This window comes from Pongo abelii, chromosome 10 (assembly GCF_028885655.2).
Source record: "Pongo abelii isolate AG06213 chromosome 10, NHGRI_mPonAbe1-v2.0_pri, whole genome shotgun sequence".
In the NCBI taxonomy this organism is placed as follows: Eukaryota; Metazoa; Chordata; class Mammalia; order Primates; family Hominidae; genus Pongo; species Pongo abelii.
In genome coordinates, this window is record NC_071995.2 from 68,741,455 (window position 1) to 68,755,001 (window position 13,547).

Consider the following 13,547-nt stretch of genomic DNA (forward strand, 5'->3'; position numbering starts at 1 on the left):
CAAAGACACCATGCCATTTTGTATTGATTGTTAATTTTGTAGTATCCTTTGAAGGTGGAGCAGATATTATTTTATAGATTGGGAAAACTATACTACAGAGGACTTAATTAATCTGTTGAGCCACTTATTTAATAAGTGTCAGGGGTAGTATTAGCTGAGACTCAGGCCTATAGTTTATCATTAAGCTATTGGTTCTTATGGAAGATTCTTTAGAAATAGATGAGATCTTCAGATGCGAAGCAACATTAATTAACTCCATAATATTTTTGAGTGTTTACTATGTTCCAGGATTTACAGGAACCACAGGAGACACAGAGTATCTCGAGCCATAGTACCTGTTCTTAAAATTCTTGTCATCTGCTGAAAACGTAAGACAAACCGCTTAAAAACCAGTTCAAGTCCCTTTCTGAATGATTGTTCAATTAAAATCATTGCCAGAGGAGTGGTATATATGAGAATTTATAGGTGTTATAAATCACTGTGGGCGCGAATAGGTTACATGGCCAGTGGTAGGGGGTAAGTTTTGTGTTGGGCTCTGGAGACTAGAGATCGGTAGGCCGAGGGAAGAGGAAGGACCAGGCAAATAGAAATGCAAATGTGGACAGGAGCGCAGCACACAGAGGGGGATGGGGATGGAAACAGAGAGCATGGAATAGAAGGTTTATTTTGGGATGTAGTAGCAAATGGATTTTGGAGCAAATGATCAGGGCCAGATGGTATAGGACCTCTGAGGCCCAACAAGATGGTCTATGCCTTATTCTGTAAGCAAATGGAGCCAAATGGGGATTTTTGCACAGCAAAGTATGATAATGAAAGATTGTTATAGCAAGATAAACCTGAAGACTATTGAAGGGGGAAAGAGAATTAGATGCAGGCAGATAAGATGAAATAAAATAATATATATGAAACATATTACATATATTAGTCCTAATATCATTTGTATAATTATATGACACAACAATTTAATCATGAAGTAATGAGAGCTGGGTCCAAGGTGATGATTACAGAAAGAGATAATCAATAATGAGAAAGTTGGAGGAGCAAGAATCAATATGACTTTGTGATTAGTTGGAAAAAGGGAGAAAAGAAGACTGAATTGCTATATTTCTCATTTTTTTTTTCTTTTTGAGAGGGTCTCACTCCGTCACCCAAGCTGGAGTGCAGTGGCTCAATCTCAGTTCACTGCAACCTCTGCTTCCCAGGCTCAAGTGATCCTCCCACCTCAGCCTCCTGAGTAGCTGGGACTACAGGTGTGCACCACCATGCCTGGGTAATATGTTCCTCTTTTTATAAGATTCTTTAATCTTCGTAATTTCAGAGTGTATTCTTTATACTCAGTTAAGCAATCCATTTAGTCTCTAGATCTTATTTGACTTATCTTTTAATTTTAGACTTATATTTTATGATTAATATTATCAAAGTGATAGATTCTCCCAATCAGGGATGAGAAATTTATATGACATGATCCAAAAGATTGGGACAAGTGACTTATAATGCAGCCTTTATAGTCTCCTGGTGATTTTAATGAAGCCATACTTTTATGCAACAAGTCGAAGATTATTACCTCACTCCAGGATCAAAAGATGGAGAGCTATTAAACATGAGACTATTTTAAAGGCACCATTAGAACACATATATATATATAAATTAAATTTTAAGGCTTAAGACTGCCAGAAATTTTTTCTGACTGCATGGAACACTGTACATTCTTCAAATTTGGTCACTCTTAAAACTCTTCATTATGCCATCTTGGCAGGGAATTGTGGTAGAAAAATGGGAGTGAGAATAGAACAGGAAGGGATGGTGGAATAGGCAAAGTGTTTCCCAGTAACTACTGGGAGTTAACCTGAGGTTAGTCATAAAAAAGAGTCATTAATGGGTTAATTCACTCATTCAGGCATTTATCTCCAGGAGCTCCTGGTTTCCAGAAATTATGTTCTATATGTAAGAGATAAGGAGACAATTCAATCATATATGTGTCCTCAAGAAGCTTAGAGTCTATTGGCTACAACAGATTAGTAAACCAGAACTTAAAGGCAACAAAGAAGTGCTATAAATACTGTATGCACACTGGGTTATGGAACTAAAGCAGGGGGGAACTTCCATACAGAAGAGGTAGCTGAATCAGTACTGGGCTGGAGGAAGGAGGAGGAGGTAGAGGGAGCCTCAAATTGGCTTCCAAGAGGAAGTGATACATAAATGCCCCTCCCTGTATTCCTACTCCCACTTTCACCTTTGGACCTTTGCTGTATTTGGGCTGCCAGGGTCTTTTGGTGTTTTATTGCATTTGAAGAAATCTGAGAGCAGAAAGCAGGGAAATTTGAGTCCTGTCATGGGCTTTGTGTACTAAAGGCCAGGTCTTTGGTGGAAGGTGGCATCTCGGGGTGTGGATGTCAGATAAGGTAGAATATGAAATAATCCAGAGTAGGGTTTTCTATTCCCAAAGCCTAAGAAAATGCCTGTGGGCTCAGGGGAGGGTGAAGTGTTAGAGCGGCTGCTTTGTGGGTGCAGGTGAGACCCTGGATCCTTCACCGCTGAGCCCTGGGAAGTGGGGGAACCTCAATAGGAGGACTGTGATCCTTGGTAGAGCCATGAGAAATGGCTGGAAAGTGTTTCTGGGGGATCATGTCTTAGATATGCCCAGGTTTTCCTATGCCTCCATTTGGGGTAGAACAGTGAGATGATTCTTGGGCATCTAAGAGTGGTTTGGATACAACTGAAAAAGAAGGAGAGAGAGAGAAAAGGAGAAAGCAACTGCTGGAAATGAAGGGGCTGCATGAATAGCAACAGGGAACAACATGGTGGCAACTGTCCTGGGAATACTTATGAGAACCAAAGAGAAAATGGGCATTTTAGCAGAACGACAATGTGCACAGATGACATCAAGGCAGATGGGGGCCTTACTCTTCATGTTGAGAAAGTCTCCTTAAAACGTAGAGGAAACCCTAAGAAACCAGAAGTAGGTTAGGTGAATCAGAAAAGGGCTGAGATTGAGTTTCTACCATTTAGGTGAAACAGCATCTAGCAAAAGAGCTTAGGTTGAGTTACAGAAAAATAAAATTGCATTTCTTGTTTTGATTTGTAGACCCAGATTCATGCCCACTATATTGGTGGTAATTTTCAAGGGCAAGGAGGAGTAGGGAAAAGGACAGGTTCTAGGCAAGTATTAATTCTTAGGCTTAAAAGAGAATGGCATGGTACCTGGAAAAATGTCCAAGTAGCGGGATGAATCCAAGGGGATGTTTAGCAGGAAATAGGGGTGAACATAGGCTGCCAAAGGCCAGATCAGAAAGGGCTTCATATTTCATAAGTAGAAGTTATCAGTTTCTTCCTGAAGGCAGTGTGGAAACACTGAGGAATTTTATAAAGAGAAAAACACTCAAATATAATTTAGAAAACCACTGTTTGAGAGGTCTAGAGAGTGGACTGGAAAAAAACAGAACTTGAGGTGGGGACCAGGAGGAGACTGGCTAGAATTAGGGAGATCCTGAGTTCTCCGTGGGATTGGGGTTGGATGGAGGGAACAGCTGGGAGAAGGTGCCAGGTCTTCATAATGTTCGGCTATATGGGGAGGGGGAAAAACAACACGGAGGAGCTGAGGATATTACTGGTTTCAGAGACTCACAATTTAAAAAGAAGAGAAATGATTTGATGAGGAAGGTCTTGAGTTCCATTTCTGAATGTTTTAAGTTGGTAGTGTTTAAGAAAGGTCAGAGTAGCGACACAGAGTTCAGAGCTAAAATATGGGTCTGGATTTCAACAGAAAGGTAGATTGAGCTAAAGGTACTTTTTCAGGAATCCCCAAAAGGTAGTAAGATAAGAAGTGGCCATGGTTGGGTGACTCAGGGAGGAGAGAAGAGGACACAGAACGAAACTCTGAGGTTAACAAGAGAAGGGAATCTGGAGAAGACCGAAGGTAGCCACGCAAGAAACAGAAAAATGATATATTTGAGGCCAAAGGAGGAGAGAAGTTTAAAAAGGAGATAGTTATTAGTGCTAGACGGGAAATGAAACATGTGCTTTGGATTTGGTAGTGAGACCATTGATAATTAACTTGATAATCGAGGATGTGAAAGAAGCAATGAGAATGAAAGGTGGGAGAAGAACAATGAGGCAGCAAGTACACTCTGTTCTTTTAAGACATGTATTTGAGAAAGGAAGGAAAAACAATAACCAGAGGAGGCATTGGATTAAGGGAGTTTTTTAATACAAAAAAGAACCTATTTGTATGCTGAGGGAACAGCATTAGCAAAGAAGGTACAGTTGAAGGTAGAGGAGGAAAACTGATGAAGTTACTAGGGTTGAGGGGAATGACCTGGAGCCCTTGTGGAGAGAATAGTCTTCTCCTGCTCTGAGGTGGAAGAAAGTAGGAGGTGAAGTGTGGGATGCAGTGAAGTTGTAGATAAGGGGACAGAGAATCTATTTAACACTGATTACACACTTGCTCTGCTAGAATCCCCCACGTGGACCAGAGATGGGTATGATTCCGTCCTTGTATTCGCCCTTCTCAAAGATTCACTTTAATGTAATGAATAAGTGAATATTTAACCTTATACTCCTTTAAACCAACATGTAGACCAACATGTCCAGCAGTGGTCTACAGAGGGCAGGATGCTGGGAATGGCTACTTCCCTAGGCAATTTTATACCAACCTTGCTTAGAATTGGTAGTGCATGATGATAATAAAAATTTGTCTGACTTTTAATCAGTTTTATTATGACCCTTCATTCTACTATAGATGACATGGCCTGTTATTGCCTGCAGACCTTTCTTGCCACCAGCCCTTCGTTCATCACTGATGCTCAGGTCTCTGCTTCAAAGTTCCTCTTTGAAGCAAACATAAAAGCACAAAAATAATATGGATAACCAGAGTAAAAAAAAACAGAAAGAGCTAAAAAATCAAGTTAAACCTCTTCATCTTTTAGAAGAAAATGAGGTCCAGATGAGTGAATGACTCAGGTGAGGCCACTAAACCCAGGAATGGCAGGGCTGGGTCTGGAATCCAGTTCTCCTGACTCCCAGTTAGCCTTAGGGAGAAAGTTCCATTTTGTCTACCTTTCCACACTGAATCACAAAAAGCAATTTAGTGATAGCTATGTAAGTGAATGTCACATGGAGACCCACATTGCCCGTCAAGAAACCACAGGTATTTTAGGGGAGGAGGTGGAAAGAATGACTTGATCAATCTCTATTTTCTTCCTGTTGTGGAGTCAAAGGGTTCAGTGTTTAAGGACCTTTAGAGATAAACACATTCCTTTATTTTTATGTCATCCATTGTTCCTTGGCAATACTTTCAAATAATTATGAAGGATCAATTTTGTACTCTGCAGTTCTTAAAACCCCAAGCTATATTTTTTGAAGGGTGTGTTTGTGTGTGTAAACCATAACTATTTGCATAGGGCATTGTGATATATCATGGGAAATATATTCAAAATTTATATATGTGATTTAAAAACCTCAGGCAACAAAATATATGGGGTTAGAAAATGGAGACATAGTAAAATAAGAGGAGAATGAACCTGGGATATTACTTTGAGAACTTACTCTCCCACTATCTTGGTGTTCAAAGTTGGATACACTACAAGTCATATTTTAAATATAAAATTAAAGCTTTTTATTTTAAGAAACACCATGGGAAAGCTTTACTTAATATTTTTGAGAGGCAAAGAATTAGTCTTTCATTTATGTATTTTGCAAATCCAAGTTTTCTTACATTGGATTTGCTTTCAATGGAAATGTATCAGTATAAAGTGAATCACATGTATAATACATCACAAAAAAGGTAAGGCAACAAAAATAATGTCACGGATTTTTTTTTTTCTTTAGATAGAGTTTCACTCTGTTGCCAAGGCTGGAGTGTAGTGATGCTATCTCGGCTCACTGCAACGTCTGCCTCCCAGGTTCAAGCAATTCTCACATCCCAGCCTTCCAAGTAGCTGGGATTACAGGCATGCGCCACCTCACCTGGCTAACTTTTGCATTTTTAGTAGAGATGGGGTTTTGCCATATTGGCCAGGCTGGTCTTGAACTCCTGGCCTCAAGTGATCCACCCACCTCAGCCTCCCAAAGTACTTGGATTATAGGCGTGAGCCACTGCGCCCATCCAATGTCATGGATCTTGATACTGAATGTTTATTGTGGTTAAAAAATGCAGAGCTAAAACTTTAAAAAAAATTAATCCGTGGCATCGGCTCCTGCCTGACTCCAGACAATGTGGGCTTTTGCAGGAAACACTCTGAGTTCATTCTCAGTCTTCTACCTACCAGAGTTTCATGACAATTAAACAAGATAGCATCTTGTGAGGTCAGTGAACCTCAATAAGCTAGAAATTGTCTTGTAGTTGAAGATGAACTTTGCTTGGATCTACACCATCTTGAATCTAGACAAGCTTAACAGAATCAGACATACATATCTAACAGATTTCATCTAACACAGTTGGATTCCTTTGGGAGACAAGAAACACTACTTCATCTGACTGTCCATTTAGTGGTGAACAACTCTACCCAATTATGTCAATCATTACTAGTTCTTTCTTTTTTAGTTGATGAATACTCTTTTTATAAAAAGCCACACGTAGGGTATACAGAACAAGCTCTTACCTCTCTTGAAGTCCTATGGGCTTCATTTTGAAAGGGGAAGGGCAGACAGAGGTAGCGGTGGTAGCTTTGATCTCAGGAGCACCTCGGCCTTGAGGGTCCACGACAACATTCAGTACCTTTGGGGCCTGCTCAGGTTGGACCATGCTGTGGACTGTCTTTGCCTCAGACAGTGCTGGCTGTAATGTGATGGGCGATAGGTGAATCTCCTGGTTTTTCTCTTTATCTTGTCTTAAGGAAAGCTGAAACCTTTCTTTTAATCTGTAAAGAATCTATAGAAGGAGATATAAAAAACTCCTGTCACATTTTCTCACACTAAACAACAGAGTATGATCTCCTCCACCCCACCCTGGGCAGACAAACCAAAATAAAGGCTTAACGATAAAGTAAACAAAGCCCTCTAGAAGATGATTTCTCAGTTTCGTGGTATTGAGATTTTTCTCAAGACAGTATTCTTGGTATTTCCAGTTATGCTGCACATGCGTATCAAATAATTGTGCACATGAATCTGTTCCACAAAGATATATTCAAAAGTAAATTTAACCAATTTTATAAAAAATGCCAGATGTTAGTTTGGTCACATGGGGAAATGGTAGGCTTATAGAAGGAATAACCGTAAAACACAGGTCTATGACATTTATAGAAATGGAGATATGCATCCAACATGGCTTGGTAGAAAAAAGTAGTCCTGCAAATATAAATAAAATAATAGTTATGCCATAAACCACAGTTTGTTATGTTGGTAAATCTCTGCATTAGTCATATATCAACTTGAGTATCTGGTAAATACTTGACAAATTAAATTTAGGGTATCTATGAAAGAATAATTTGGACAACCAGAATTTTTATTCTTACCACTTTGCCCTCTTACATTTTAATTTTAATTTTATTTTATTTTATTTTATTTTATTTCGATACAGGATCTGGCTCTGTTGCCCAAGCGAAAGTGCAGTGCTGTGATCACAGCTCACTGCAACCTCAAGCTCTCCCTTAAGGGAAAAAGACTATGCACCTACGAGATAGAACTAGAAATGCATATTAAACATTGAACTCCTAAGAAAAGAAAGACATTTTATTGTTTTTTATGTCAGTCTACCTCCTTGTAATCTGGAAACTTTTATACTGATGGTATTCATTGACTCTGGTAGGGTAAAGTTAAAGCTTAAATTTTGAAAAAAGGGTGGATTTGGAATATTCACATGACAAATATTAATCACATGAATGAGAAAGAAAAGAAGTCTGATATTAAGTAAAAGGTCTTCTCACCTTTATAATAATTACTTTCAAGCAAGTGTAATGTGTTTTCTTTAAGCTATAGGATGGAAAAGACTGAAGATGAATGCCTTTATCATGTGCATAGTGTCTAAGGTTTTTAACTTACTGCTTCTCTTCAGTTTCCATGACCCTCACGGTATAAAAACAAAACCTGCACTAGAACAGTATCAATCAGATGATACATATATTTTAGGCTTATTGTGTTCAGCTAAACATTTAATTACTAAACAATGATGCAACAGAATTTAAAATATTGTTTTAGTTGCAAGAAAGTTATTTTCCCAAATGAAGAAACAAATATATCTGTACCTTTACAAAAATACACTTAGAAGATAAGGCATATATTATATATTTTAAGCTCTTCACATCTAAATATAATATGCATATCAGAACATTTGCTTGCCTGTTTACACTTGGATTTTGGAGAAATATGAATGAACAATGAAAATGGGAAAGCCAAGGAAATCTTGACCTTCTCAATTATTCTTGAAAGGTTGATTTTATGATTTATATTAGTGTAAAACAAAGTCTAGTCCAAAGTCCTTCCTTACCATTCATGAGCTTATGTTTTTGATGAGAAACCTTTGTAACATATTTTCCAATCAGTCATCTGTTTACTTCATGTCTGGTTACAGGTCAACTTTGCAACCTGTCTCCATGTAGTACGTGTACAAACTGATTTCTACATCTTTAATTAGCGAAAAGTAGAACCTGGAGAATGTGTGATGTATATAAGATAGTGTTTAAAAATACTCAAGAGATTGGGCTGTCTGAAAAATTATGGAAAAAATGGAAGGGATTGCTACTTGGCAATAGGGTAGTTGTCATGAAATTAAGCTATAAGGCAGTGATTCTCAACTGGCAGGGATTTTGCCCTCAGGAAACGTTTGGCAGTGTCTGGAGGTATTTTTGGTTGTCATATTTTCAGGATGTGGGGGAAGGAGAAGGGAAAGGGTGCTACTGGCATCTGGTAGGCAGAGGCTAACTACCTTTACAATGCATTGGAAAGGCTCCCCACACACCCCCGCCAACAGAAATAGTAACTCCAAAATGTCAGTAGTGTTGTTGGTAAAACCCTGGTGTAAGGGATCATAAAATTTTTGTGGTGTAATCTCCTCATTTCACATTTAAGTCCTGAGCTGTTGGATGAGTTATGGAGGTTTGGAAAGAAAACCTAGAATCCGAGTTTTCTGACTTCCAGGCATGTGATCATTCAACTCTATTGTTTCCCCCAAATTCTCATGTCCTTCTTTGAAACCTCTTTCCAAAAGCATCTGGAAAAGTGTGTCAGAGATGTTTCTCTGCACAGATTGAGATCTGGAATATAGCATATTCATATTTCTCTATGGGAATTCACTTTGTTGAAAAACTCGACCTAAAAGCTTACCGTAGCAATGGCAAGTCAACATTTTGCCTTCATCTCCAAGAGCTTGTTTGACTCTTGGACTGGAATAAAGTCATGTAATAATTTAAAAAAGGAAAAGAGAACAGATTATTGAATGAGAGGAGCTGTAAAACTCAAACTATAGCAAGAGAAAGAAAATAACAGTGGGAACAAAAAAAACCAGAGGAACACAGAAATGGGAGGAAGCTAAAAAAATTCGATGAAGTTTTTTTGCAGCTTAAAATTTTCATTCAAAAATCTCCCTCTCCCTCTCCCTCTCCCTCTCCCTCTCCCTCTCCCTCTCCCTCTCCCTCTCCCTCTCCCTCTCCCTCTCCCTCTCCCTCTCCCTCTCCCTCTCCCTCTCCCTCTCCCTCTCCCTCTCCCTCTCCCTCTCCCTCTCCCTCTCCCTCTCCCTCTCCCTCTCCCTCTCCCTCTCCCTCTCCCTCTCCCTCTCCCTCTCCCTTTCGGTCTCCCTCTCCTTCTTTTTTCGGTCTCCCTCTCCTTCTTTTTTCGGTCTCCCGCTGTTACCGAACCTGGACTGTACTGCCATGATCCGGCTCGCTGCAACCTCCCTGCCTCGGGCTCCTGTGACTCTCCTGCCTCGGCCTGCCGAGTGCCTGGGATTGCAGGCGCGCACCGCCACGCCTGAATGGTTTTTGTATCTTTGGTGGAGACGGGGTTTCGCCGTGTTGACCGGGCTAGTCTCCGGCTCCTGGCCTCGAGTGATCTGCCTGCCTCGGCCTCCCGAGGTGCTGGGATTGCAGACGGAGTCTCACTAACTCAATGCTCAATGGTGCTCAGGCTGGAGTGCAGTGGTGTGATCTCGGCTCGCTGCAACCTCCACCTACCAGCCTCCTGCCTTGGCCTCTTAAAGTGCTAAGATTACAGCCTCTGCCCCGCCGCCACCCCGTCTAGGAAGTGAGGAGCATCTCTGCCTGGCCACCCATCGTCTGGGATGTGAGGAACCCCTCTGCCCGGCCGCCCTATCTGGGAAGTGAGGAGTGCCTCTGCCTGGCCGCCCATCGTCTGGGATGTGAGGAGCGCCTCTGCCCGGCTGCCACCCCGTCTGGGAGGAAGGGAGGAGCGCCTCTGCCCGGCTGCCCCGTCTGGGAGATGAGGAGCACCTCTGCCCGGCCGCCCCATCTGGGAGATGAGGAGCGCCTCTGCCTGGCCGCCACCCCGTCTGGGAGGAAGTGAGGAGCGCCTCTGCCCGGTTGCCCCATCTGGGAGGTGAGGAGCGCCTCTGCCCGGCCGCCACCCCGTCTGGGAGGAAGTGAGGAGCACCTCTGCCCGGCTGCCCCGTCTGGGAGATGAGGAGCACCTCTGCCCGGCCGCCCCGTCTGGGAGATGAGGAGCGCCTCTGCCTGGCCGCCACCCCGTCTGGGAGGAAGTGAGGAGCGCCTCTGCCCGGTTGCCCCATCTGGGAGGTGAGGAGCGCCTCTGCCTGGCCGCCACCCCGTCTGGGAAGTGAGGAGCGCCTCTGCCCGGCTGCCACCCCATATGGGAAGTGAGGAGCGCCTCTGCCCAGCCGCCCCTTCTGGGAGGTGAGGAGCGCCTCTGCCCAGCCGCCCCGTCTGGGAGGTGAGGAGCGCCTCTGCCCGGCCGCCCCGTCTGGGAGGTGAGGAGCGCCTCTGCCTTGGCCGCCACCCCGTCTGGGAGGAAGTGAGGAGCACCTCTGCCCAGCTGCCCTATCTGGGAAGTGAGGAGCGCCTCTGCCTGGCTGCCACCCCCTATGGGAAGTGAGGAGCGCCTCTGCCCGGCCGCCCACTCTGGGAAGTGAGGAGCGCCTCTGCCTGGCCGCCCACTCTGGGAGGTGAGGAGCGCCTCTGCCTGGCCACTCCGTCTGGGAAGGGAGGAGCGCCTCTGCCCGGCCACCCCGTCTGGGAGGTGAGGAGCGCCTGTGCCCGGCCGCCACCCCGTCTGGGAGGAAGTGAGGAGCACCTCTGCCCGGCCGCCCCGTCTGGGAAGTGAGGAGCGCCTCTGCCCGGCCGCCACCCCGTCTGGGAGGAAGTGAGGAGCGCCTCTGCCTGGCTGCCCCATCTGGGAAGTGAGGAGCGCCTCTGCCCGGCTGCCACCACATATGGGAAGTGAGGAGCGCCTCTGTCAGGCCGCCCCGTGTGGGAGATGAGGAGCACCTCTGCCCGGCTGCCCCGTCTGGGAGGTGAGGAGTGCCTCTGCCCAGCCGCCACCCCGTCTGGGAGGAAGTGAGGAGCACCTCTGCCCGGCCGCCCCCTCTGGGAAGTGAGGAGCGCCTCTTCCTGGCCGCCACCCCGTCTGGGAGGAAGTGAGGAGCGCCTCTGCCTGGCTGCCCCATCTGGGAAGGGAGGAGCGCCTCTGCCCAGCCGCCACACCGTCTGGAAAGTGAGGAGCGCCTCTGCCTGGCCACCCCGTCTGGGAAGTGAGGAGCGCCTCTGCCCGGCCGCCCCGTCTGGGAAGTGAGGAGCGCCTCTGCCCGGCCGCCCAGTCTGGGAAGTGAGGAGCGCCTCTGCCCAGCCGCCCTGTCTGGGAGGTGAGGAGCGCCTCTGCCTGGCCGCCACCCCGTCTGGGAGGAAGTGAGGAGCGTCTCTGCCCGGCCGCCCGGTCTGGGAAGCGAGGAGCGCCTCTGCCCGGCCGCCCGGTCTGGGAAGCGAGGAGCGCCTCTGTCCGGGCGGCCCCGTCTGGGAAGCGAGGAGCACCTCTGCCCGGCCGCCCCATCTGGAAGGAGAGGAGCGCCTCTGCCCGGGCGGCCCCGTCTGGGAAGTGAGGAGCGCCTCTGCCCGGGCAGCCCCGTCTGGGAAGCGAGGAGCGCCTCTGCCCGGCCGCCCTGTCTGGGAGGTGTACCCAACAGCTCCGAAGAGACAGCGACCATCGGGAGCGGGCCATGAGGACGATGGCGGTTTTGTTGAAAGGAAGGGGGGGGAAGTGTGGGGAAAGGAAGGAGAGATCAGATTGTTGCTGTGTCTGTGTAGAAAGGGGTGGGCATAGGAGACTCCATTTTGTTCTGACTAGGAGAAATTCTTCTGCCTTGGGATGCTGTTGATCTATGGCCTTTCCCCCAGCCCCATGCTCTCTGAAACATATGCTGTGTCAACTCAGGGTTAAATGGATTAAGGGCGGTGCAAGATGTGCTTTGTTAAACAGATGCTTGAAGGCAGCATGCTCTTTAAGAGTCATCACCACTCCCTAATCTCCAGTACCCAGGGGCACAAACACTGCAGAAGGCCGCAGGGTCCTCTGCCTAGGAAAACCAGAGACCTTTGTTCATGTGTTTATCTCCTGACCTTCTCTCCACTATTATCCTATGACCCTCCCATATCCCCCTCTCCGAGAAACACCCAAGAATCATCAATAAATACTTCATAAATTAAAAAAAAAAAAAAAAAAAAAAAAAAAAAAGAATTTTAGCTGAGAGGTGGTGGTATTATCTCCCCCATACCTCACTACTCATTTTCTGGGAACAGAGCAGTTTTACAAACGGTTTGGAGCTTGGGTTTATTCCCAGCTCCTGGCAGACAGCAGTAACTTCCCCAGATCTCCTATCTACAAAGTAGGCATAACATGTCTTTCCTCCTGGAGTTACTGTGAGGATCAAGTGAGACAATGTGTCCTCTAAATGCTTGGCCACAGGGTTAGGTCAGTAATTGTTGCGGGAAGTCAGGGACCCCAAACGGAGGGACCGGCTGAAGCCATGACAGAAGAACTTGGGGTGAAGATTTTATGGACATTTATTAGTTCCCCAAATTAATACTTTCATAATTTCTTACGCCTGTCTTTACTGCAATCTCTAAACATAAATTGTAAAGATTTCACGGACTTCCCCAGTCAATACCCTTGTGATTTCCTATGCCTGTCTTTACTTTAATCTCTTAATCCTGTCAGTTGAGGAGGATGTATATCATTCCAGGACCCTGTAATAATTGCGTTAGCTACAAAAATTGTACAGCATGTGTGTTTGAGCAGTATGAAATGTGGGCACCCTGAAAAAAGAACAGGATAACAGCAATTGTTCAGGGAATAAGAGAGAGAACCTTAAACTCTGACCGCCGGTGAGCCGGGCAGAACAGAGTCATATTTCTCTTCTTTCAAAAGCAAATGGGAGAAATATTGCTGAATTCTTTTTCTCAGCATGGAACGTCCCTGAGAAAGAATGCGCACCTAGGGGTAGGTCTCTGAACTGGCCCCCCCCCGGGGCGTACCTGTCTCTTATGGTCGAGATTGCAGAGGTGAGATAAACTCCAGTCTCCCATAGGGCTCCCAGGCTTATTAGGAAGGGGAAATTCCCGCCTAATAAATTTTGGTCAGACCGGTTGATC

The 13,547-nt window shown here is 45.1% G+C and overlaps 1 protein-coding gene across 1 annotated transcript in view; it reads right to left on the reverse strand.

Moving 5' to 3' along the window:
- The window catches only part of PTPRR (protein tyrosine phosphatase receptor type R), a 276,888-nt gene that overhangs the window by 99,413 nt on the left and 163,928 nt on the right, over nt 1-13,547 (reverse strand). Inside the window, 1 exon segment of the mRNA NM_001132350.1 lies at nt 6,600-6,868. Coding sequence (NP_001125822.1) covers nt 6,600-6,868 — 269 coding nt within the window.